Source organism: Anser cygnoides, chromosome 2 (assembly GCF_040182565.1).
Source record: "Anser cygnoides isolate HZ-2024a breed goose chromosome 2, Taihu_goose_T2T_genome, whole genome shotgun sequence".
Lineage (NCBI taxonomy): Eukaryota > Metazoa > Chordata > Aves > Anseriformes > Anatidae > Anser > Anser cygnoides.
The window spans coordinates 87897811-87922289 of NC_089874.1; the positions used below are offsets into that span (position 1 = coordinate 87897811).

The 24479-nt window shown below is 37.4% G+C and overlaps 1 protein-coding gene across 6 annotated transcripts in view; it reads left to right on the top strand.

Annotated features, from left to right (window-relative positions):
• The window catches only part of SEMA5A (semaphorin 5A), a 336661-nt gene extending 312641 nt beyond the window's left edge, over nucleotides 1-24020 (top strand). For all 6 annotated transcript variants that reach the window (XM_048076435.2, XM_013182023.3, XM_013182027.3 and 3 more), the window contains exons 19-23: nucleotides 6534-6704; nucleotides 11368-11523; nucleotides 15230-15277; nucleotides 17451-17662; nucleotides 19055-24020. In XM_048076435.2, coding sequence (XP_047932392.1) covers nucleotides 6534-6704; nucleotides 11368-11523; nucleotides 15230-15277; nucleotides 17451-17662; nucleotides 19055-19174 — 707 coding nt within the window. In that variant the 3' untranslated portion in view covers nucleotides 19175-24020. The remainder of the gene's footprint in view (nucleotides 1-6533; nucleotides 6705-11367; nucleotides 11524-15229; nucleotides 15278-17450; nucleotides 17663-19054) is intronic.
• The last annotated feature ends 459 nt before the right edge of the window (nucleotides 24021-24479 follow it).

Genomic DNA, 24479 nt, shown 5'->3' on the forward strand with positions numbered 1-24479 from the left:
GGCACAAATCTATTTACTTATAGTTCAGTCATTAATCTTTCAGAGATATTCAGATTAGCACGAAGGAGCAGGATGGCAGCCATAAAGAAGCAGTCCTGTTAATTCTGGCTTAGGTTCTGCTTTGCTACCCATTTCACATGTTGCAGACAGGATCAAACCCTTACTATATAAACTAGTGAAAAAGAAAAGTGATTGAGAAAAATACCAAACAGTGCCTAAGTCCTGCTGAAAGTCCATAGACTTTATGCGCATCTAAGTCATTTAAATTGGGCTCCGTGGCATCCTGGAAGATACTGTGCCCTGAAGTACTGACACAATGAAAACGTCCTTGGAGCAATCATCAAATGTACAAGGCTCTTTTGTCTCATTAAATGTCTTTCAGCATAATTTTAAATATACTTATGAATAGCCAGTAATTTATTATTAAATGTACTGCAGGCTCCCATAACTTTAAGAAAAAATACTGAAGCCAATTTGAACCTGCCTTCAGCAGCTACTCCTAAATCATTCTTGAGGGGAGAGAGAAACTACCGCAAAGTTTTTCCCACAGCTTGTAGCAAAGTAAATAGTCCACTGAAGTGTGGATTGATAGGATTTACTGGACAGATTAATTTTTGTTCATAGTATTCAACAGCTGAATATATAACAGCAAATTGACCGGCGCCAGAAATTTACCAGAAATTAATTGTACCCAGGCCCAGAAATATGATTTGTCTACATTGTACAAGTTTTAGAATGATCCTTCACACAATTTTGGCTTCAACTAACTAGCAGTCTCTCAAATAATCTGCAGAAATAATCTAGGATTTTAGTGTAGGATAGGACCTATTCACAGTACTCAATTTCCATGCAGCCAAACTGTTTTGAGGAGTAAGAGAATTTGCACTGTTGTCTTGCACTAACAAATTATGTTTGGCCCTGTGCCTCATCTCTTTTTTTATGTCCCAGAGATGTGGTGAATAGAGTCAAGCTGGCAAGCATTGAAGAGTCTCAATAACTATAGAAAGATTCTGTAAATACATTTCTGTTTTCTTTCAGTTACTGATATGTGGTCAATATAAAAATAAAGGAAACTATAATCAAGCATACCAAGATTTTTTTGTTCTTGGGAGCTTGTGAGATATTTACATCACAAAAAGAAATAGATGATGAAGAAAAGCATTGTTTGAATGGTAAATTCTGCAGATTTACAAAAATTACAGGAATATACTAACTAAAAGATATGCATCTGGAAATAATAAACATAAGGAATTCACAACATTACAGATCTCTCCAGTTATTACTGTAAGAAATGACATTTTTTTCTTCATTTTTGTTTTACTTTGTTTCTTGTTGCCTTATCTTTTGTTCTTTTACACAAAGAGATGCTTCACCAAAGTGCCTTTAATTAAGAGCTTTAAGCATAGCTATCTGAATGCCATTTTAACTCATTGAGTGAGTTTCTATCCCATCTTTTACTCAGAGCATACTGGTGGATCAGAGGTGGAAACGGACGGTTGTTGTCTGTGATTTGAAATTCTGCTACTTCATGCCAATATTTTGAGATTTCACCAGTTTCCAGTTCCAATTTTTTATCATAGTATGTTTAGTTTGGTTTAGTGATGATGTTTTGCTTGAGAAAATCAGAATAGATTAACTCCAGGCCTTCATCAGTAAATGTGCTAACAATAGTTTCAGATATAAAAAACTCCCTGAAATACCATTTCTGGAATTTATGCATCCCCTAAAGCCAATTATTGCTTGCTGCTTTTTTTCTTCATTATTGCTTTTATTATTTTTTTCTTCCTTATTCTTTTTTTCCTTGCAGTCATACTTGGCCAGAAGGCAACAGGAGTATATTTAAAGGAATGGACAAAATTATCCCGCAGTCAATAAATCTTGTCTCTGAGGCTGCTGAAGTCCATCTCTCCATAGACATTGATCTCTCTAGGCTTCCTCTGTTGCCAGTGAAGAGAGAGCTGAGCTGCCTTTTGGAAGTATCTATTGCTCTTCTAATTTAAGGGTCTCAGCTACAGACTTAAACCCAATTTGATCCTTAGTTTTTGTTGTTGTGCTTTCCCTAGAAGCATTACTTTGCTCTCTGTGTTTCTGCACTACACTAAATTGACTGTTTGTTTCATCTAGCACTGCTTTTATGAATAAAAGGTGAATGTGGCATCACAGAAACAAGACTTCGCCTTTTCAAGCTTTGATGTAAAAACTTCTTTCCCACAGTAAAACATATGCAGCCATACCCTTTAGAACTAGGAAAAAGCATTAGACTATGTGATGTGGAATGGGATGATCCCTGTGTGCCTGGATGGGGGCAGTACACTCTTAGGTCTGTAAACTGCTCAACAGACAGTGCCCCCAGATTTAACTCAGCTACTGTGAAACACACCAGCTGCATTTCAGTGGGTGTAAGAGACTACTGCCCTTCAATTTATATTCCATCATGCATATAGAAAAGACTGACTGACATTTCTCACCATTACTTATTCTCTTTTGCTACACTTTCAAAAAGATGAACATGAAAAGTTACAAACCTAAAGTCATAGACAAAAAAAAAAAAAAAAAAAAAAACCAAGAATAATTTTGTTGGATATTTAAATTTGAAATAAGACCAGACAGTATATGAAAAAGCCCAAAATCCTGTCTCTGTCATCATGAAAGCAGGTGAGGCCAGTGTGTGGGCCCACGCTTCTTTCCTCTTTCTTATAAAATCCATGTGCAGAGCAGGATATCCAGTTTACTAGTCTCTTGGAAAATGTCCAGCAGCGTGGATTTTTTATCATGTCCCCAGGAGATCATGTTTCTATATACTGTTTCTCCCTAGAACATCCTTTACTCCATGGCTTTTTTTTCATTATAGTAAAGAAATATGTATTAATCGTGACATAGTCAGCAGGCAAAAATTTTTTTGCTTACTGCAAAAGAAAAAAACATTGTTTGAGAGCACCCCACTAGCTGAATAGGCCTCCTTCCAAAAGGGACAAACCTCAGGAATTGTCAGGAAATGTAAAGACTGTTTGTATCTTTCATTGTGGAACTTCTTTAACTACTTTATTTTGTCCAACAGGTCTACAAAAGTGTTATGTAAAGAAACTGTAGTGACTGGTATTTTCATTGCAGCTTCATATTTTTCTTCCTGTAAGAAACAGAAATAATATTAAGGACTCCATGACAAAAGGAAAAAACAAATTAAAAAAAAAAAAAACAGCACACACACACACACACAGACAAAACAGATGGTGCTGTGTTGCCAAGCAACTTTAAAGAAAGATGAAAGAAACCACAGAGCTCTATTTATGTCTTGTAAAAACTGAAGCACTAAATATCGACTCCTTTGATCTTATTAAACCATGATGATGTTTTATCATCCTCTGTTGCTGAGAAGGAAAATTTCTGGGGGCAAACAAAAGAGGTAGTTATGATAGTCCTTGAAAGGCCTAGAAATTTAGGATGGCAGAATGTCCGTAAAGAGTTGCTAAGAAAAACAATTATAATTGCACCATCCAGCTCACCCATGATCGAGTTTAACATTCTCTATTATATTGTCTGTCTTTTCCTATGTCCTTTAGACCCACTTCTCCATTTACATCTGAAGGTTTATGGTATAGTCATGACCAGCATAGCTGTGGAGCATGGTGACATTCTCGGATATCACATCACTCTTTGTTATTGGTCATGTATGGATAGACAGCAGATGACAGATTCAAATGCATGCACATTTATAATTTTCACTATCATCCATTACAAAATATGTAGAAAATGTTGGGGACCATGCTTCCATTACTCTGAACAAGGCACAGGGAATGTTTGCAGACAGTTTATCTTCAGTCTGTGCAATCTTGGGCTGTCACTAGATTTCATAAAGATCTATGTACAGCAATGGAAATCCATCTGATTATACATTTGAGCTAGTAAAGGATTTATTTTAAACTTAAAAAAAAGAAGAGAGAAGGAGTATCTGGAAAGGTAAGGGCTCAATATCTCATGAAATGAATAGCTGGGTAACAGCTTCTGCTTTTATTTGATAACATTTAAAAAAATAAGGGCAAGTTCTGAATAAAAGATATTGTGTATTTTCTTGAAATTGTTATAAAATTACACAGTATATTTCACCAGCGCTGAAGATAAATAACCAGTGGCTTTGTTAGATATGAGCTTGCATAATACTGCATTAACAGAGTTATCTCAGGCAAAAGACATATTTGTTTTCCAGCGGGTATATGAATGAGAGAACAAGTCAAGCATTCTAGAAAGATGCAGTATTTATTTATGGTAGATGGTGTAAAACTCTCTCATACATCTGTATAGCTAGATGATTTGGCTGATAAATATATCCTGGAAAAAAATAATGTAGCATCCGTTGAATTCCTTAACAATCTAAATAATTTATTTAAAATGCCATACTCGGGATATAGCACCAGATTCCCCAAATTCTGTCTATCCAATCAGGCTATTCAGAGTCTAGATACATCACTTGCAAAAGTTTTTACAACTGCTCTTAGCAAAGAAGTGTCAGCTCTCTTCTTCCTTGATTGATAGGATAATATTATAAAAATACAGAGAATAAAATGATACATATTCAACAATTGTGTTTACAGGATTAGTTAACTAACAGCCTTAGGTATGCATTAGTGAATCACCTGTTTGATTAGCACATGAGAACTTGAGGGTATGCTGTATCTGAAATTACTTTCATAAATGCGCATACAAGTTTTAATATCAAAATAATCACATTCTAATAGCTTGTTTTCTCACTGTTGCAGTCTTTGCATGGAAATCATTCTACCTGACTCACAGGGTGCATTTGCAATATACAATGCTACAAAAACAAAATGACAAAATGAGTCTTTTTTTAATGTTTTACAATGTGTCCATCTAAGAGAGAATTTAAATGCAAATGCTACATAAATATTTTCATTTAAGGGTTGTATGTTTGTTTGTTTAGATTTGGAATCTCTTTTTCATTTGTAAGAGACAATTATGAAATAGCTTTTCAATAATCCTGTGGAAATGGTTTTACCCCTTGAAAGGCAATTTGATTAATCGAATGGAAAGGATCTGACTGAGTCATTGTGAAATGCTGTATGAATGTTTTGGATACTTCAGTGACAATGTTTCAATGAAACATAAAGTCAGGTCTTACAAGGAATGTCTCAAGTGCACCACAAAAATTGTGTATAAAAAATGTGTACTTCATATTTTTAAAAGTAATATATAATAAGTTTCTCTCTTGTGTGCTAAAATGCCCACTGCTGCTCTAAGGGGTGGGAGCTAAAAAAGACAAATGCTATGCTCAGTTCAGGACCCTGTAGTACTTTACTGGTAAATTGCCATTATTACATACAGGGTCTCTTCTATGACTGTCAGTTAAATTACACACACTGTATTTCTTTCAATCAGGTGCAGACATGGCAAATCACTTCCTTACTTAAGTAATAAGGAGGCGAGTGAAAACACTTCAAACAGAGGTTTCAAAATAACTTTTTTTTTTGTAGGGTATTGATATTTTGATTATTTATTTATTTATTTATACACTAAAATTGAAAGAGAAATGAACAAAATACTGAGATTATTTGCAGAGGAAATGCTGTACCAGGGAAAAGTATGTCTGACTTTGTCATGTGTCTGTCTCTGGCAAATGGGCTGCAATATGGCCATAAATGCCAGAAATATGTCCTGGAGTACTAGCTTTAAGGACCGAGGCTACAAAGGACCCAATTCAGGGCAGGCAATCAGGTGAACTTTCTTTAAAAGCCTGTCCAGTGACCACATTTTGAAAGCCATCTGAGAAATGGGTCTCCTGGGAAATCCGACCTGCTTTTCATAGGAATCTTGCGAAAACTGAGCCCATAAATGGAAAAGAGTTCGACATACAGAAATCAGTAAATACTAATGGATTTTATTCTTTTTTCTTTTTTTTTTTTCAACTTGTGTTTGAAACTCAAAGTGACAACTCCTTTTTGACATTCTTCTGGTGCTTTTTGATAGTACTAGCATCATTCTGCTACTGGCATCTGTGCTAGAACTATGGACTGTAGCATTATAGTGGCCCATCAAACCCTACAACTGTGTTGGATCAATTGAAATGGAATGTACAGCTAAAGCAGTCCCATCTGGGTTATGAAACAAAACCTAGATTCCACAGCCTTTCTTTTGATATTCTGGGGCTTAGTTTTATTTTGTGATTGAAAATTTACTTTGGGCTTGTAACACTTCTGCTAAACAAGCATTGGCATTTTATTTCCTCACAAATTAAAAAAGAAAAAAAATGTTTTTATCTTAAATCTATTATGCTACTCTCTGGAAGTTTATTATGTGAATAAGTAACAATGATAGACTTCCCAGTATACGAGTAGACTTTTAAAGATGTGAATTTAGTAATTTTGTGGTATGATTCAATTCATTGTCTTAAGTGGGAACTAAAAATGTCCAGTAGTTTCAGTAGATTATGAATTAGATCCACAAAACAAGAGAAAGGATGGGCCATATTATGCCATGTAACACGTTAACTTGGAACTATAAGATATTTTGTGTCTTTTCAGTGGATGGAGGCTGGTCTTGTTGGTCATCTTGGTCAAAGTGCTCAGCAACTTGTGGCGGAGGGCATTATATGAGAACCCGCTCCTGCACAAATCCAGCGCCAGCATACGGAGGAGATATCTGCCTTGGACTACACACTGAAGAAGCCCTCTGCAACGCACAGCAGTGTCCAGGTACAGCAAATCAGCCCATGCCGCTTTGTTCTTTGTGTTCCACGGAGTAAGGCATTTTCAGTTGGGCAACGTTGATGGGCTCCTTGATCTATTATTTAGGAGCATATTGTTTCTCTCCTTTATTAAGTGCACAATCAGCTCTTACATGCTACAGTAAATCAAGTAACAGTAGAATATGACCTATAAGAGACCACCTCCTCCCGTCTCTGTTTGAAAATTATACTAGAATTACCATTTAAGTTACCAGGTTCTGGTTCTGGATAAACTAAAAGTGTGTAATATTTGAAGAGGTTCATGGAAAAGGTTGGGAGACTTCTAATAAGAACACCACAAAAAAAAATATGCTTTTGTTTTAATAATAAATGTTCACAGCAATTGAATTGCTGAGGTTGCATATTCAACAGCAAGCATATCACAAGGTCCTTCAAGCAGCTAACACCTTACATCAACCTTTGTTTAAGTGTTTTCATATAAAACACAGAGCAAGCCTTAATGGTCTTTGTAAAATACATACTTCAACTTTGAAGGTTAAGGAGCAGAGACTCTTTTTAAATAACTGCAGACTATTTACTAAAGGAAATGTCTCAGCACTCCTTCTAGTTGTATGGCATTATGGATCTTGACTTTTTCTGTAAATTTGACTATTTTTTTGAACCATATTAAAGGAACCTGAATATTTAATGAAATTTATGTCAGAATTAGAGAGTAAAAATATACACACATTTACACACAAAACAGATAAAATCATGAGTGAAAAGGCAGTGGGAGAGATTGTTTTCAGTTAATGCTGATTAATTAAATAATAGGCAACAGTCAAAGGAAATAATTTTAAGCAGCTCCAAATGCCAGCACTTGCTTCACTGACAGTTCCTAGACTTCATGGCAAAAATATTCTGCTCTGATGATGAAGTTGTGCATGTGAAGGCACAAGCTCCATTAATGGATCCTATTAATTGTGTTGAACAACACTTTTAGATAATTTCCTTTTCAAGGCACTGTATGTCCTGGAGCAGAATAGAAGTACATACTTTGTCAAAATTAAGGAAAATGCTACATTCTGTTGGGTTTAAAAAAATACACAGAAATTAGTTGATGATTTGATTTTTCAAGACAAATGGTATATATTTGTATACAAAAGTTACATAGCTGCCTTGAGATCCTTAAGGCATCTTTAAAAGGTCAGAACTAGCGTGTTCATTGTACTAATATTGTAGCTCTTTCTCTTTCATTTATTCTCTAGTGACATTTTTCTAGAAATGACAGTTTTTAAGCATTTATAAACAATCTCTTCATCTTGTTTTGACCTTCTGGTTACCTGAATTTTGGAGTAGATGGTGGGTGGAAGAGGAAGTTGGTGTCATTTTAGTTCAAGAAAGTGCAAATCTTTATAAAGCAATAAAATTTCAGAGTGAAAATCATTTATCTCACATTTCTGTGATGTTTTATTAATATTTCAATCTCCTTGAAAATTTGCCATAGATTTTGGAAACAACCAACTGTTAGAATAGACCTTGCCTCATGTGAACACTATAGATTTCACAACTTTTTTACTGTTCCTATTTCATATGGGTATGGTACAAAAATGACCCCAGTGCTATCCGTGTCAGGTTTGGGCAGACTTTTGCATCTCTGCCCAGCCATTTTGTTGTGGTGAGGATCATATAGCTAGTGATTGCTGCTAGTGCCAGTCTGGAAGTACCATTGGTGGTGACATTTGCTGCTTGATTGACATGCTTAATATAGTGATACTTGGAATCTATGAACCACCAACCAGCACAGAAATGCATGTTAAAAAATGGAAATTATTTCAAATGTTTCATAAGTTATGAAAAGAGCAAAGATTTATTGGCATTTGAAATAGCATTTTTTTGGCAAAAGAAAATGAGCAGAAAACTAAAATTACCAGAATCCTGATATCAAGAACTTTTAAAGGATGTAGAGAGTTAATTGCAAATCCAGCTGAAAGTATACAACTGTGCACTTAAAAGAAGTAACTGTCTTGCAAAATACACTGTTCTGTCAACCTTCATTTTAAAAGTTTTATCATCATGTTTGTTTTTTTCTTTTAATTTATCTAAATGGAGTCACATAAATATGAATGGAAGCACTGTGCTATTGATCCAAAGAGGTTTATAGGCTGCTTATCTGTAAGTGTAATCAGTTGCAAGGGTGTCTGTAATGTAATGAATAAAGCAGTATTTTATACGTAAAGTATTTACGGCTGCTGTAAGAAGGCAAAATATATTATGTCCTTGAAGTGCTAACTCACACATGCAAATAATGGATAAAGCAATTGAGCATTTAGAAATGATGGTGTAGTTCTGCATGGAAGAAATTTATGATTTTCCAGACTGGTGGCCTGATCATTCTGAGGTAGCTTCTTCACCCAGGGATCTTTTAATAACAGCTTGGACTTAACCTGGCCTCAAAGGCCAGCCAAGACTCTGCAGGAAGAAGACGACAACTGAGTAAACGTTGCCATGTTAGAAGTGAAAAGCAGTTCCAGATTAAACACCTCTCCTGTCTACCCTCGTGACTCTTGCAGAGAATTCAGGAGCAAGTGGAGAGGAGACTGTTTGATGTGCAAGAGAAACTTAAATACTTTGAAGATAAAGAAATCAAAGGGATGAGGCAGAATAACTGAGTCTGTAGCAACGCACATAAAAGCTATGACTTCAGCATCTCCACGATGACACATACAGTAGCACATTTGAAATGGCACATCTACCAGTCATGTATACCTTAACTCTGTGATTCTCTGAGCTCCCAGAAGTGGCACTCCTCAAAATACAGGTTTGATACCAGGATCCACAATTACAGGGATGTCCATCTCTCTCACGCTTGTACTGGTGTGCCCCCTCTCCTCTTCTGCAGTTTTGTACACCAGATGGAGCTGATCCACATGGTGCTGAACCCACTGACTACCTGTGCTCTAGTTCCTGCACTGCACCATGGGACTTCAAGATGTAAGGGACGTGCCTTGTATTGCATATGTGGAAAGGTCCCAAATCACATAATGCCTTTTACAGGACCCGCTGTTCAAAACATCTCCACAGAAGACTTGTGCCTAAAGGGCATGCTGGAACGGCAGCTTTATCGAATCACCATGATGTAGCCCAGCATGATCCATACCCTGAGGTTCCTATGTTGTCACAGGATGCAACAAGGAACCTTGTCAGCCAAGAGTACGTTGGACAAAAATATGAGGCTACAGATTGAAACAGCAACAAGCTGCATTTAGGATTCTTGTGAACATTTTGGCAGCTGCTGATTATATCCCAATTAGTTTGGGACTGGACAAATGTATTGGCTTGGGTTTAAGCGTGTTGTTGGTTAGGAAGTGAATGTCTAATGCTGTCATGGAAAGCATCTATTGCTTGATATTTTTCAAAACTGCATTCTCAGTAATTCCTATTGGAATCTGCCAGTTTCAGACGACTGAGAGTTTTCATCTACTTTATGGCCAAGGGGAAAGTAATGAGTAACTACAAATCATTTCATGCAATGTACTGAAAGGGGCCCAAACAGTACAAGACTTTCCTGGCTTTCCACCTGATTCACAAGAACTGTACAAAAGCTTCATGAAGTTTCCAAATTATTTACAAATTCCAGTGTTCTTCAAACATCAAACAAAATTTAGCTAATATATGTTACTATTATTATTATTATTATAAGTAAAAAAAAATTAGTACATTTGCTTGGTACTGACATAAAATCAATTAAAATTTTTAAGTAGAAACAAACTTGGTTTGGGATACTAAGACTGTTTGATACTAATCTGTGTCAAAACCGTAAAACATATCTCAGTGGGAAAGCTGATGGAAGAAAGAAAAAAGTTCAACTGAGATCTGTCTTCTACTATACATGCCAAACTAACGACTCCTATGAAGGCAAGACTTGTGCTTGAATTGTAAGAAAGCTGAGCTCAGTTAACTCACAGCATTTCATGATAATGAGATCAGATCACTTAATTTAAGTGATGTAGTCTTAAATCGCACAGTTATGAAATAGAAATGTCTTAATCAAAACCACATAGGCAGAGGAGGAAATCTAAATAAATGATGGAAGCTGATAATGAACCCAGTGGGGAAGAGAAGGAAACAAAACAAGGTGCATATACTTTATGAGAGCTCTTCTATCTACAGTACAGAAATGGACCTGAAATTAAATAATAATAATAACAAAATGTTCAGAAGATGCTGTCCTTTGCCTGTTAGGTAGACATTCTCCTTCAGATCTGGATTACATATCTTTATACCTGTCATTGCCATTTGTCAGGTACATAAACAAAATACAATGTCGTTGTCCACCCTGAAGACAGGCTGAAATTAGCTCCACAGCAATCAGTCTTTCTGTCTCCACCATGGGGTCACAGAGAATCCCTCAGGCTTCTTCCTTCCATGTACAAAGGCTGTGGCAGAAGCCAAAATTGTGATACTTGGGTGAAAAATTTACCATTGAACTCTACATTTTGGAGACCTCTGCCAGCTTGTCCAAACTGGCTTTTTTTTTTTATTTATTGTAATGAATGAGCTGTCTGTCCTCTGATAGTGTGTACTAGCTGGAGGTAAGGCTTTCTGTCATAATTTAGGAAGATGAGAAATTTCTCTCTTGCTCATTTAATTGCAGTGTCTGTGTGTGTATCTCTCTCTGCCCACTGCAGACAGCTGGTCAGAGTGGTCCGAGTGGTCCGAGTGTGACTCATCTGGTGTCCAGCTCCGTGTTCGTCAGTGCATTATTTTGTTTCCTGTGGGCAGCCAGTGCACGGGCAACACCACGGAGAGCCGAGCCTGTACTTTTGACTCCAACTTCATACCAGGTGAGATCAATCTTCCCCTGGAAGGATCAGTGAAATCTTTCAACGTTTCAGGAATGAGGCATAATACTGTCCCACATGGAACTGTGCAGAGCCAAGACTTGGGACAGAATTTGCGTTTTTTTCACCCAAAGAGCACTGGTGTACAAGGTAGAGCTTGTGCTGCTAGACCTGGTGTCATGAAAATCTGTCTCAGGCTGTGTTGTGGAACTGTCCTTGCTGTCACCACCTGAGACTGTAGTTATTCAGTCTCAGAGCATTATGTAGGTCCTTCCATCCTGTTTGGTAATAGGGTGCAGGGATGAGTGCGGACAGCTAGGAGAACTAGTTTGCTTCTCACTTTGAAGTGTTCTTGAGACTCTGGGGTTATTAGAGAAATGTTCCTCCAGGTTTTGTGGTTCGTGTATGCAGACTGGGTGCAGGGTAGTTGATCAGGAAACCATTTCATGGAGTTGATTAGATTAATAACCACCTAGAAAGTTAAATACTGTTGGTTGTGCCTCAGTTACTTACCTCCCCTGTGGCCACTAAGTACCTGATGGACAATCATGTCACGTATTATAGTGTTTGTCAAAAATGATGAATGTAATTATTTAATTTTTTTTTTAAAAATCATAACAGTCATTTAAATCCACACAATAGTATTGGTGACATTACATTGCTGTTAACAGTCATCTTTCCATCTGTGTACATAACAACGTCAACAGTCTATTCACAGAGAAATTCATGTTTTCAAGTGTCATTTGAAATGTAATTATGTTGGTTCAGTGCAGCAACCTTTTTTTCTGCAGCTAAGCAGTATATTATATACTGTATATGTACAATATTAAAAAGAAATCAGCAAATGTAAACACTTTATTTATGGGTGATTCATAGAAAATGGCAATAAACTTTTTAATTCCCAAATACTAATTTTTCCTCCCAAATCGAAGTGAAAAATGTCAATGTGAAAGCAAAACCCCTCACATTGTATTTTCCCTTTTTTTCTCAGGGTTTTGAAGCAGCTCTGTTAATATTCACATTACTTTCTGTGAATCCCCCTCTTAATCCAATGTAAAGTCTACATATTGTTTTGGAAAGTATGCATTTTCAGACTCTGAAATGAGGAATGTTAGGTGAATAAGTAGCAGCCACCTCGTCTCTGGCCCTTCTGCTTTGTTTGCCACTCCCCTCCAATTTCTCACATCACAGGAGATGAAGTCATGGCCAGTACACTCACCTTAGTGAAACTCCCGTGCTTTCTTGGGAGCTCTCAGCTCACTTTCACTCCTCAGGGTCCTCATACTCAGAGTTCTCTCCCTCCCAGCTTCTCTTTCCTTTTCTAATTCACCTCACTCCTTTCCCCAGCTATTATGCTGGCATGTCCACCCTCACATTGTCTCCTCCTCCCCCTGCTTACCTTAAATCTGTTCTTCCACAAAACTTAATGCATATAGAGTGATTCTGGGAGAGTGGCTCCATGTCATTGCTGCTGCTGTTTTTTCCAGAGTTAATCTTTACCAACATTACCTTGCAAAGCTTTATGGCTTTCTGGCATATGTATTTCTTTTTCTGCTTGTTGTTTGGATTGTGAATTAATGGTCTTGACCAGACAGAGTAAGCTACCAGCCTTTAGCTATCTGTGAGAGTGCTGTTCTATCAGGTCTGTTACTTTCTAATGTTGAAATAGTACTGATTTAGCAGGTGAAGAAAGGTAAAAAAAATGTGACCCACTTTAGCAGAAGTAGCCTGTGGTATTTTAGATATGTGGAAGTCATAGCACTTTGTTTCACATCTGATAATGTGCTACGGTATCTTTCAGCAGAAACCTCCAACTGGAGAAGAGATTAATTTTAAAGCCAGACCACTAATATAGTCTTTGCTTCTCTCCTCTTTTTCCACCAGGCCTGCTTTAGCATTTATAATCCCCTTCTCCCAGAATCACACTAAAGGACTTCCTTCACTGCTCTGAATCTGGATACAGATTCAAACTTGAAGACTGTTTTAACAGAAGGAAAAAAAAAATTGGGAAATTTACTTTCCATACATTCTTGCAGCTGAAGTCTGTCTTATTAATCAGTCCTTTTCCATTATCAGATTTTTTTAATATTCATAAAAGAACATCAGAATGGCCGTACAGGTTCAGAGTGAGAGTCCGTGTTGTCCAGTTCCTGTCTCCAGCAGTACTATAATGTCCAGGGAAGAAGAGAAACAGGACAAGTGTATATCATCCTGTTCCTGCCTCCCTGTAGTTTTTCAGCCTTCAGCAACTTTCATTTCAGGAGAGTTTTTAAACCTGATGCAGTCGACCTGTTTAATGCTCTGAAATGGTTCTCTCTCCAAGTAGTTTCCTGGGTTTCTTGCATCTTCTTTCCATTTTGGATCATCATTTGGTAGGGAGGTAGACAGCCTACTGTCTTATTCTTCATGCAAAAGCCATTGCATACCAGTGGCGGTCATTGCTGACCTTTTCTGAACTTTCTTATTGTACTGGAGGCATTCTGAAATGGGAAAACCAGAGCTGCATGCAGCGTTCAGGGTGTGGACAATTCATGGATTTGTAAGGACCCATAACGATAATTTCCTGTTCTACTCACTCTTGCTTTCTTGGTTGTACCTAGCATTTCGTTTGCCTTTTTGATTCATTTGGAACAGTAAGCTGATATTTTCATGGAACAATCTGTCATAATCCCCTGATGAGTGGTAATGGTCAGCTCACAGCCATCATTTTATTTGTGAAGCTAGGATTGCTTTCCACTCTACACTGATCTACATTCTGTTCTGTTTTTTTTTTATTGCGTAGTTTTCGAAGGCCCTTCTGCAGCTCTTCACAGTATGCCCTTATCCATGCTACCTTAAATAAATGAATATCATCAAACTTCAAAAACACATTTCCTAGCCCTTTGCTCAAAAGCCTAGGTCACTGCAGAAGTGGTAACCTTACTCCACTCTAAGAACTACACTGTTTTCTGTCCTTTCCCTCATCTCTTTTTTCTTGGGAAGTAACAAGGGATTTAAAGTAATTTCTGAAATCCGGGTAGTCTGTGTCTGCACTCTCACCCATATCCACATGATCATTGACCCTTCCAGAGAGATTCACGAAGTAGAGAGGTTTGTAAGGCAGGACTTCCCTTCACCAAAGCCATGGTCATTGAAATAAAAAATGGGAAAACTTGGTTGTCAACACATTTTTATTCAGTATTTATTCAGAATGCTTCCAAAGACAGAACGGGAAGGACATCGGGTGGAATTACATTTTATTAGTTTACAGTTGGGACCCATTAAATTGGCAGTCATCTTTTCTGAAGATCTGTAAATTCCCTCTTTTCACATTAGTGCTAGATGTGACTTCTAGAAGTAATGAGCCCATTTGAACACAAGATAATGAAACTCTCATTAATTTTACTGTTCAGAAATTCAGCATTTCCGCAAAATGGCTTAACTTCACAAAGAATTTTTTCATGTACACTTCATCTTTTTAATTAAAGGGATATTGTGAAGCAAGAATAAAAAATATGTTACTGCTTTTGCTTGATAAACTAAAGAACCTGAAGATGTCATGGAACTTTTTTATTAATTCCACCACACCATAGTCAAAATCTTTTTTTACTTTGGATTTGGAGTGAACATAGAAGAATACATTTTTTAAAATCCTTACTGTGTTGATCAAATTACTATCTGTCTGTTATTTTTTTCCTCCATGGCATAAGCAGTTTATTTGTTTTTCTAGAAATATCAGTGGCACGATCCAGCAGCATAGAAGAAAAACGATGTGGCGGTAAGCTTTTCAGTTCTATCTGTGTATTAAATAGTGAATTATTGATTCCCCCTTTTTTTTTTTCCATTTGTTTCACATTTTGCACTCTCTTAGATTTATTCCACCTTATAAATGCCACATTCTCATTATTTACACTTGGTCCAGAAATAGAGATGTAGTTAATACAGGAGTCCTCATTAAATATCCAGATGCCATTGCTGACCTTTGAGACAAGAGCATGTATTGTTGGATTTTTTTTCTCCTTTTCCCTTGTAACAGTCATTCATTGTGTCCCAGAAAAGAAATTCCTTTTTTAAGTTAGTTAACAGTAGGTCAAAAATTTTTAAGGTGCTGCACCTTTTGCAGGATAATAATTTCACAAACCTCTTTGGGACTCCAAATGAATAGCAGAGAGCCAGCCTGCTAACCCGTTTAATAGCTCAGACTATCTGGACTCATTTTCAGCTTTGCTGCCAGAGGCAAAACTAGAATGTAAGAGAAAAGTTCAATTCCAGAGAGTCTTGATGTTAGCAAAAAAAATCTTGAAAGAGAAAACTGAATTGTTGGGGAAAAAAAAGTACGAAGAAGAAGAAACGGGAAAAATGACCTTTTTTGTGTTTGTGCTGAGTTATCACGGTTAGTCTGTGTTGTCATGGTAGTAGCTGTGACCAGTTCCAGTATTCTTCTATGCACAGATAAGCTGTGTTTTTAGCCTAGTAAGGGACAATGAAAACCCAGAGGTTATGCAAGGGCGCTAGTGTGCATAGTTACATGTTATGGGAGTCAGGGTAATGCAATTTGATTTTTTCCTTATTAGCAGTGGAACTCTGAAAACATTTTGCCAAGTTCTACGACAGTGGGAAACTCTCATACAAGTGTACAAGGATATTTCAGTGGTAATTTACATATTGTGGCGGTCAACCTAGGTCAATATATTAGGTTGTGTTCCTTTTTTCCCAGTCGGTATGTAAAGGCGGCTTGCAAAAAACGGAACCCATGTGATGTCCCATTTTTCTGTTTTACAGTGAAAAAGGTCTAACATTTTTCAGACTAGTGCCAGTCTCTCAGATTAAAATCAGCTTCATGTGCGCAACCACAAACAAATGTTCAATAATGTTAAGATGAAATCTCTTTCTTAATGATATTTCTTTCTTAATCAAAAGCAAAGCTCCAGTTGGAAACAGCAGTGAAAAGAAGTGTACTTTGTTTATTTCCAGTTAATCCTACTTATGCCACGTCTGACCCAATTATCTCTATATCAGGATAATTGGGAGGCAATTATGTTTTAAATTCCCTTCTACAGTTTCATGCAGCAATGAGCCTTCTCTATGTTTTAATTCCTGTGTAGGTAGGGAGGGTTCCCACAGTCTGATCCCATATTATCTTCAATGGGCAGAGAGGACTGTGTTCTGGCAGCACTCTCTGGCTGCTGTGGTTAAAAGTACGCTGAGCTTTAGGGAGTCTCTCTCTCTCCTCTTCACATTTTCTCCCCAAACACTGCTGTTTCTTCCTCGCTTCCCCATTACATGGAGAAAAAGTTCTGAAGACTGGAGAAGGGAACAAACTGTCCATATATCAAAGATGCAGAAACAGTGAGACCCAGCTGCAGTCAAAGCAGGGGATGAGAAAGAAGTATGTGAAAGTGTCTGGGACAGTCACCAAATAAGGGGGTTGCTGAAAACATTTTAGGGGAAGCAGGTCTGTGATCTAAAGACATTAAGATTTTGTTCTGCCGCAAGTCACTACGTGTAAGACAAAGAACTAGAAGCAGAGGAGGTGATAATGTAGTTCACTGGAAATAAGCCATGTACATTATATACATAATTTATATATGAAAAAGGTTTTGCTGTAGAGTTTGCAGAAATAAATTTAGCTGAACTTTTCAAATACTTAGAAAAAGCACTTCATTCATCTGTTGTTTGGGTTCTGATCTTGGCTAAGGATCTTTCAGAAATCTCAGTCTTAATACTTGCAGAGATGTGTGGGTATCTAAGGTTCTCATAATGATCCCTTCAGGGAAGTACAATGCATTTGCTGCTGTAGGGATAAACCACTGCAAATGAGATGTTTCTGGGAAACACATAAGAGTTCCCTTGTCATTATTTGAATTAAACACTTTTCTATGTTATTCCCCAAACTTAAGCTTTTACTGCTACTTCCTTAAAAATAAGATTGTCTTCTCTCCACTATGCAGAGTTCAACATGTTTCACATGATTGCGGTGGGATTAAGTAGCTCAATACTTGGTTGCCTTCTTACCCTGCTTGTTTACACTTACTGCCAACGATATCAACAACAGTCCCATGATGCTACTGTCATCCATCCGGTGTCACCAGCTCCTCTAAATACCAGCATCACCAACCATATCAACAAACTGGACAAATACGATTCTGTAGAAGCCATCAAGGTGAGAAGCGGGTTGGGAGCTCTCTAATGCACAACGTACGTGGTCCTATACAATTTTGCTATATCAGAAGAATTCTACTTGATAGTTTTCTGCAGTGGCATTTGGATTCAAATTATGCTGATCGTTAATCACAAAGATATATTTCACCTGAGGTATTGTAATTGCAGATACTTTCCTTTGTCAATCCCTATTACATATCAAGTTAGATTCTATGTGTAGGTACAATTTAAACAGCAGCAGCCTTTCCTGAAAGAAACCAGACCACTACTCAGGTTCTCTTTTTTTTTTTTTTTTTTCCTTTTTCCTAATTGTGTTCTCTAGTGGCTTGTTGAAGAAGTAAATAGGGCTATTAACAGTCATCACAATATATATTGAAGATAATCCTTTGGCTCCAATGATATGGTGTCAAGGGTACTATTCATCTTCCTGCACTGTCTATACAGGAGATGTATACAGGTGAATATGTACTGGGTAAGACTCTCAGTAAGTGTTCACACTCCAAATATTCAGTAAATGATCCAGTACAGATTTACGTTAGATGAGAACCTGGTGTGGTATCTACATCATATGACCATTGTTTGCCCAAGCCTATTTTTTTAAAAGACCTTTTAGAATAGCTCTGTTTTTTAGATCCACTGAATTAAGGAAGGATGAGCATTCTGAAAGTACTTAACTCAATATCTTCAGATTATACAGTTTATTCATTCAGCTGTGAAGCTTTTCTCAAATGAGGATTTTTCTTAAATCCTACCTGGAGAATCCTACCTGGGGTTTTTAATTTATTCATTTTTATTTATAATTAAAGACATTTTAAGATATTTCATTAAAAATGCAAGAGAAGTCTAGGTGTTGTAATCAGTGGTGAAATATATGCCTAATTTAAAACATTTTCAAATCATCCTAATTAATTCTCTGAATTGCTACCTAAACATAAACATTTTTGAAAAATTTTGAAACTTTAGAAAATGAGATTTGCACTCGTATGACCTTCAGGCATTTTCCCTCCATATTGCATTTAAAAAGCAAGTAATTAATACAGTAAAGAGGAAATAATTCTTATTCACGAAAAATATAAGTGAATTCTAAAAAGAATAACTGAACATGTGTGATGAGAAAGTATTTTTAACCATAAAGTTAGTTTTATAATATGGGGGAAAAGTGTGTAGCTTTATTGAGTAGAATTGCATTCTGTAGGAGCATTGTTATGTAAGCAGACACATGCAAAAGCAAGTTTTTTAAATGTGCAGGCACTTTTAAATGCATTTTTGACTGACTGACAATTCATAAATATTTGTCACTAAAGTTGTCTCAGTGAAATAGAATGTATTGCCTTCTTTTATTTTATCCCTCCGATTTTCTTTTCTTTTCTTTTTTTTTTTTCTTTTCCCTCAGGCATTTAATAAAAACAACCTGATTCTGGAGGAGAGAAACAAATACTTCAATCCACATCTTACTGCAAAGACTTACTCTAATACCTATTTTACAGATTTCAATAATTATGATGAGTACTAACAGGCTTGTGTATTTTCTGGCCTCCTGTAACTTCCCAGTCCCCAAGGCCTGTGCTACATGACTGCTCATGTGATTGAAGCTTCAGAGATGAAGTTCAGAGACATTTCAAGCACGATCCAAGCCGTCAATGTCCCATTGCTGCCAAATGCCCAAAACACCTGTTTGTGACATGATGTTTTCTTTGCGGAGTGAAAGGTTGGCCTTCGGTGTCGGGTGCAGCTGTAGCCCCTCGGTGTCACTGAACTGCTCGTGAGGAACACATCGCTTCGCTGTTTCATAAGCATTCAGTCAGATTTCTCTGACAAGGGACTAAGCAATCCCTGAACTTTAAAAAAAAAAAAAAAAAAAAATCTGTTACCCCTTAAAACTGCTGCAGGAGTACAAATGCAATTTTCTTTTTAGGCATTGTCTTTTATTCCCATGAGGTTTGAAAAGGGAGCTGTGCTGTTAGCCGCGGAGCCTGCTGTGTAGCCTCCTGAAACTCGCACCACCAAAAAGAGCTGGCAGGGTGTTGAGAAGAATGGCAAGAAGAAACACGGTGGTTTAGCAATGCTCTGAGCAGCTCTGGGCTCTGTAGGGCTGATCTTACTGGCCTACAAACCACTCAGGCTGCAGTTCAACTGTTTGGAGCACGGAGGCTAAGGCCGCACCCAAGGATATGATCTTGTACCAAAACCGGAAAGCTGCAGGGTAGGTGGTTTCCACATGTGAGCCAAGCCCAGTCACAGAAAGCCTTCACCTTGTTTGCTTGAATTTTGGGGGAGGGAGGGTGAAAGGCACATGCTGCAGGGAGGCCGAGGCAGGAGGACAGGTCAGAAAGGCGCGCTGGAAGGCCGCCCCGTGTGTCATTAGCAGGCCAGCCTTACTGCGACCTGCACGGCTGCACGGGTGGTGGCATCCTGCAGGCTTCCTCACCCTGGTGCACGCCCGTGGGATCCCCCTGGTCTGACCACTGCAGCACTCATGGTCAGGCCAGGTACGGGATGATGCAACAGCACCTCGATGTGTGTGCCGTCTCAGGCCCGTGGGGCACGTAGGCATAATCAGTAGAGCTGCTTTCCCCTTTCTGGCTTTTACTTTATAGGCACGTGTTTGACAAAACCAAGCACCATCAGAAAACGCAGATGTATTTACAAAACATTGTCTCATCTTACTGTCGTGTCCGACCCATGCTAACCATCCCCTAAAGAAAACTTATTATGGTGTTTTAAGTGAATATCTTGTTGGATTTCATTGATGTAAATATTTAAAATCCTGTTTGAGTTTTAAATTATCAGTTTTAGTTCCTTTTGTAGTGGCAGGTGAGGAAACACAAAGGATTTTTATACCATTTTTCTTTGTTCTGTCTGTCTTCACCCACATTCATGATGAAGTTATTTTTTTGAGCTGGAATTCCAGATGTACAACTAAAAAGAAAAGGGCAGGGATTCAGGCCAGATTTTCCAGTGTATATAGTAGCAAGGAAACATTTCCTATTTTCAGAAGTTTGTGAAAAGAAATTTAAAATGAATAATAAGGACTAAAGAATTAAACTTTTTTTTTTTTTTTTTTTTTTTTTTTGAGCATACTAGATGCAAAGATCATCACAATAGAATACCAGAAAGATATGCAAGGAAAGGCAGAGTGGAAATGTTTCCAATCCATGTTCAGAGCCCTTGATCATTAGGTTATGCTACGACAGACAAACAGAGGGGGGGGGGGAAAAAAAAAGTACAGACAATGATGATTAAAAATTATGTCCAAACAAAGCTACACAAAAATTACTTAGGAACATTGATCCTGTGAGACTGCATTTAAGCACCACCTTCCTTGGTGGTCCAGCCACTTACAAGGCAAGTGTAAACACCATATGTAATGATGGCAGTGAGCAACATTCTTGAATGGGGATAGATCTGAATATAGCACTATCCTTCCTATCTCTGTTCTGTAGTAAAATGAAAAAAATGCAAAGTGGTCTTTGAAAAGCTGTACTGTAAAACGAACACACATTTACCATCTATGAAAATAATCAAGATCAGCTGCCTATTTTTTCCATCTGAATCATTCTCCCAGTTACTATAACTCCATCAAAAGAAAGATCCTCCACCCTCTCACTAGTTTATCTTTAGAAGAGTTGATGACAACAGTTCTCTATATTTTGTGATTGTTTTACTGTACGTTAGATTTGGTTTGCCAGGAAGCAATTACCTGATTGTCCTTGAGTAAGAGTAAATTTTCTCTGCAAGAAAACAGTGAATCAAACAGAGGGGAAAAAAACTCTCCAAATCATAAGCATGTCCAGTATCTGAATCACTCTGTTCATGCCAAAAGATAAATTTTCACATTTGAATATTTTTAAAAAATAAGATCTAAATTGCTGCTACTGCTAAGAAAAAGCAGCACATGCACACATGTATACATGACACTGTCCCTCTCTGCCCCTGTACTAAGAGTACATTAGTCTGGGTTATGGATTTTGTATTTAGAATATTAGTTATGAATCCAATATCTTAAGAATATGTAAAGTATGTATTTTTATTTTAACCTTTTAAAATGAAATTTATCTGAAATAAGCTTTTTTTTAAAAAAAAAAAAACAGTAGTTTGAGGCACACTTATCTTTACAGTGATCTGTTTTCCATTCCTTTTATGAATAGATATATATGTTAGATGTGTTATATATGTGGTGATTATACTCTGGGTTAAGTCTGCATGATCATAGGTAGAAGTGCATTTAGCAGATGTTCAGTCTGCTCACACTTCCATCTCCCAAAGGAGCGTTTCAGATGTTCAGATCTCTGAGCAACTCGTATGTGATGTCATTTAAATACCATGCCAACTTGTCAGAAAAGTGTTCCTTTATTTTTTTTATTTTTTTTTTTTGTCATTTAGCTTCCTAAATTATATTATTCTAAATCTCAGGCAGAGGTGTATTCAAAATTCTACCTAAAGCAGTTTTAGGCTTTATTTCCACATTCCTTTGCGGGTAAACATGGAAAATTTACATCACTTCAATGAGAAAAAAAATGATGGCAAGATCTCCTTGTCAATCTAGACTCTGAGACAACACGTTTCAAAGCCATTATATTTTTGTGTCTTAGGTAGTTTTAGAAGACCCCAGGTGCGCTGACAATATCAGTATTTTCACTTTCTGAGTTCTGCATAGCTGTCCAGGTAGTTTAATACAGCCTCTCCTAATTCATGAAGCAAAGCAAAGTGAGGTTTCTATTAAATTTCAATTTACTTTATTTACTTTTTTTTTTTTCTAAAATTGGCCACACACATTTTGGTAAAGAGCAGATTTCTGCATGAAAGCACTTACACTGTTTTGCCAAAAATGTAACAAAATCCTTTTGCATGGATAAAGTGATTTTTTCTGGATAAATAAATATTACCTCTGATGTCAGTAGTTAATATTACTAAGCCAGTTTTACACCAGTTGCATAACTTTGAAAATGTTGTTCCATTTCAAACAGAAACATCTGAGCAGATAGATCACAATCCTCTGAGTATATTCCCTTTTGTAGAGCAATGCAACATGAAGTGAAGAGGAAGCAGGATTGCCAGTCTGATCCTGCACAGTTTACACTGTCATTGGGTAATCCAAATGAAAACTTTGCTGGAGTACACATTTTAGGCTTATATTAGTGACTGATGCATAGATCATGTTCCTCAGTTGCTTAGAAAATGGACTCCTGTGCTTGCAGATTTATCCTGTACTTTGATTTGAGTCTGATGACCTTTACGGTCGCTTAAATTGACTTCAGGTGAAGCTTTTTCAGCCAACATCAGTTACCTGCTGTTGGAGCAGTGTGGTTTGGCTAAAACTAATCAAGAGATTTCTGACTAGGATTAGGGTTTTCTTAAGAGAGTGGGAGAGAGTTTAAATGGCTTTGATTTCCAGGCTATTAAGCAGTACTGATTAAAGTCTCAGATTGGTGTAGGACACTGCATTCAGTTAGCTCTGTCAGAATCCCACAGTAACCTCTGGGAAAATACCATGTCAATATTCAAATCAAGAGCTACCAAAGCACTTATGTTCAGTGAAGAAAGTTCTCAGAGCATCAGAACATATGGCTGTTCAAACCAGAAAACAAAGTAAGAGGTCCCAGATGCAACAAAAAGCGGTAACGAGAATAAATGCTTCAAGATTTTTTCCTCATAATTATTGAATAAATATATTCACTTCTTTAAATGTGGGACCAGTTTTATTGAAATCAGCGTGACATACGCATATTCCTAAAGTTAATTGCGTGCATAATAGCTTTGCTGTATGAGATCAATTCTGTAAACAGTTTGGTCCAAGTTTATCCTGCTTTGCTTGAGGCATCTGACCAAGTTTTGGTTGTAGCTGCCACCAGCACCCTCTGTGTCTTGTCAGGGAGACCATCCTTAGACATGCTGTGTTACAACCCAGAGGGGTCTTGTGTCTCCCCACCAACAAAGTGGTGAGACTAGAGAGATACACTTCTAATTTTCTCTGTCATTTAGATGCCTAAATTAGATGGGCAAAAGCTAGGCTCTCAAGCACAAGTATGATTTTACTCATCACATAAGTGACCACATTGAGTTCAGTGGTATGGATGTAACAAGTTGCTTATTTTAATATGTTTACAGGATTGAGCCGAAAATATATTGCTTCTGCATAAACCCATGCACAGTACAAGGTGAACGCAGTAGTAATAAAACAGATTCATTTAAAATTGTTCACAAGCAAATCTGCATCTTGATATCAGGGAATAAATATGTGTTCATTGTGTGGGGTATTTGAATTCATCCCTTTCTTTGCTAAATAAATGAATGATAAAACAAGATACTGCTTGATTTCATTTAAAAGCCATTCTTTCAAATAAAGAAGGGTTCTGGGATCTATGAATGTTTTCTCTTTCTTTCTCTCTTCTCTTTCTCCACAGAAATGGATGTGTGTGTAGCTGCAATGGCCTTTAGATAGACTGCTCTTTATAGTTGAATGAATGCTTTTCATTGTGTTGCCATGCGACAAGATTTTGTAACTGGGATGGTTCAGGGAGGGAAATGTGCTAACCTGGGAGGTTTGACAAAAATTTCAACCCGAGCAGTAGCAAGGCAAGGCAGAAATGGAAACTGAAATGTAGAAGAACAAGACTGATGGCTTAGCAAATCCATTAGAAAACTTTCACAGAAATTTGGGGTCCTTTTTGGAACTGTCAAGTGCAGGGCTGCTGGGACTGTAGCCTCCTGAACAGACAAGCCAACTCATTGCTCCAGCAAAAAAGCAGCCCAGCTGGCACACCTGACTGATTGCAACAGGTACCTGCACAGAGCTGTGATTACTGCTCGGGAGAGGA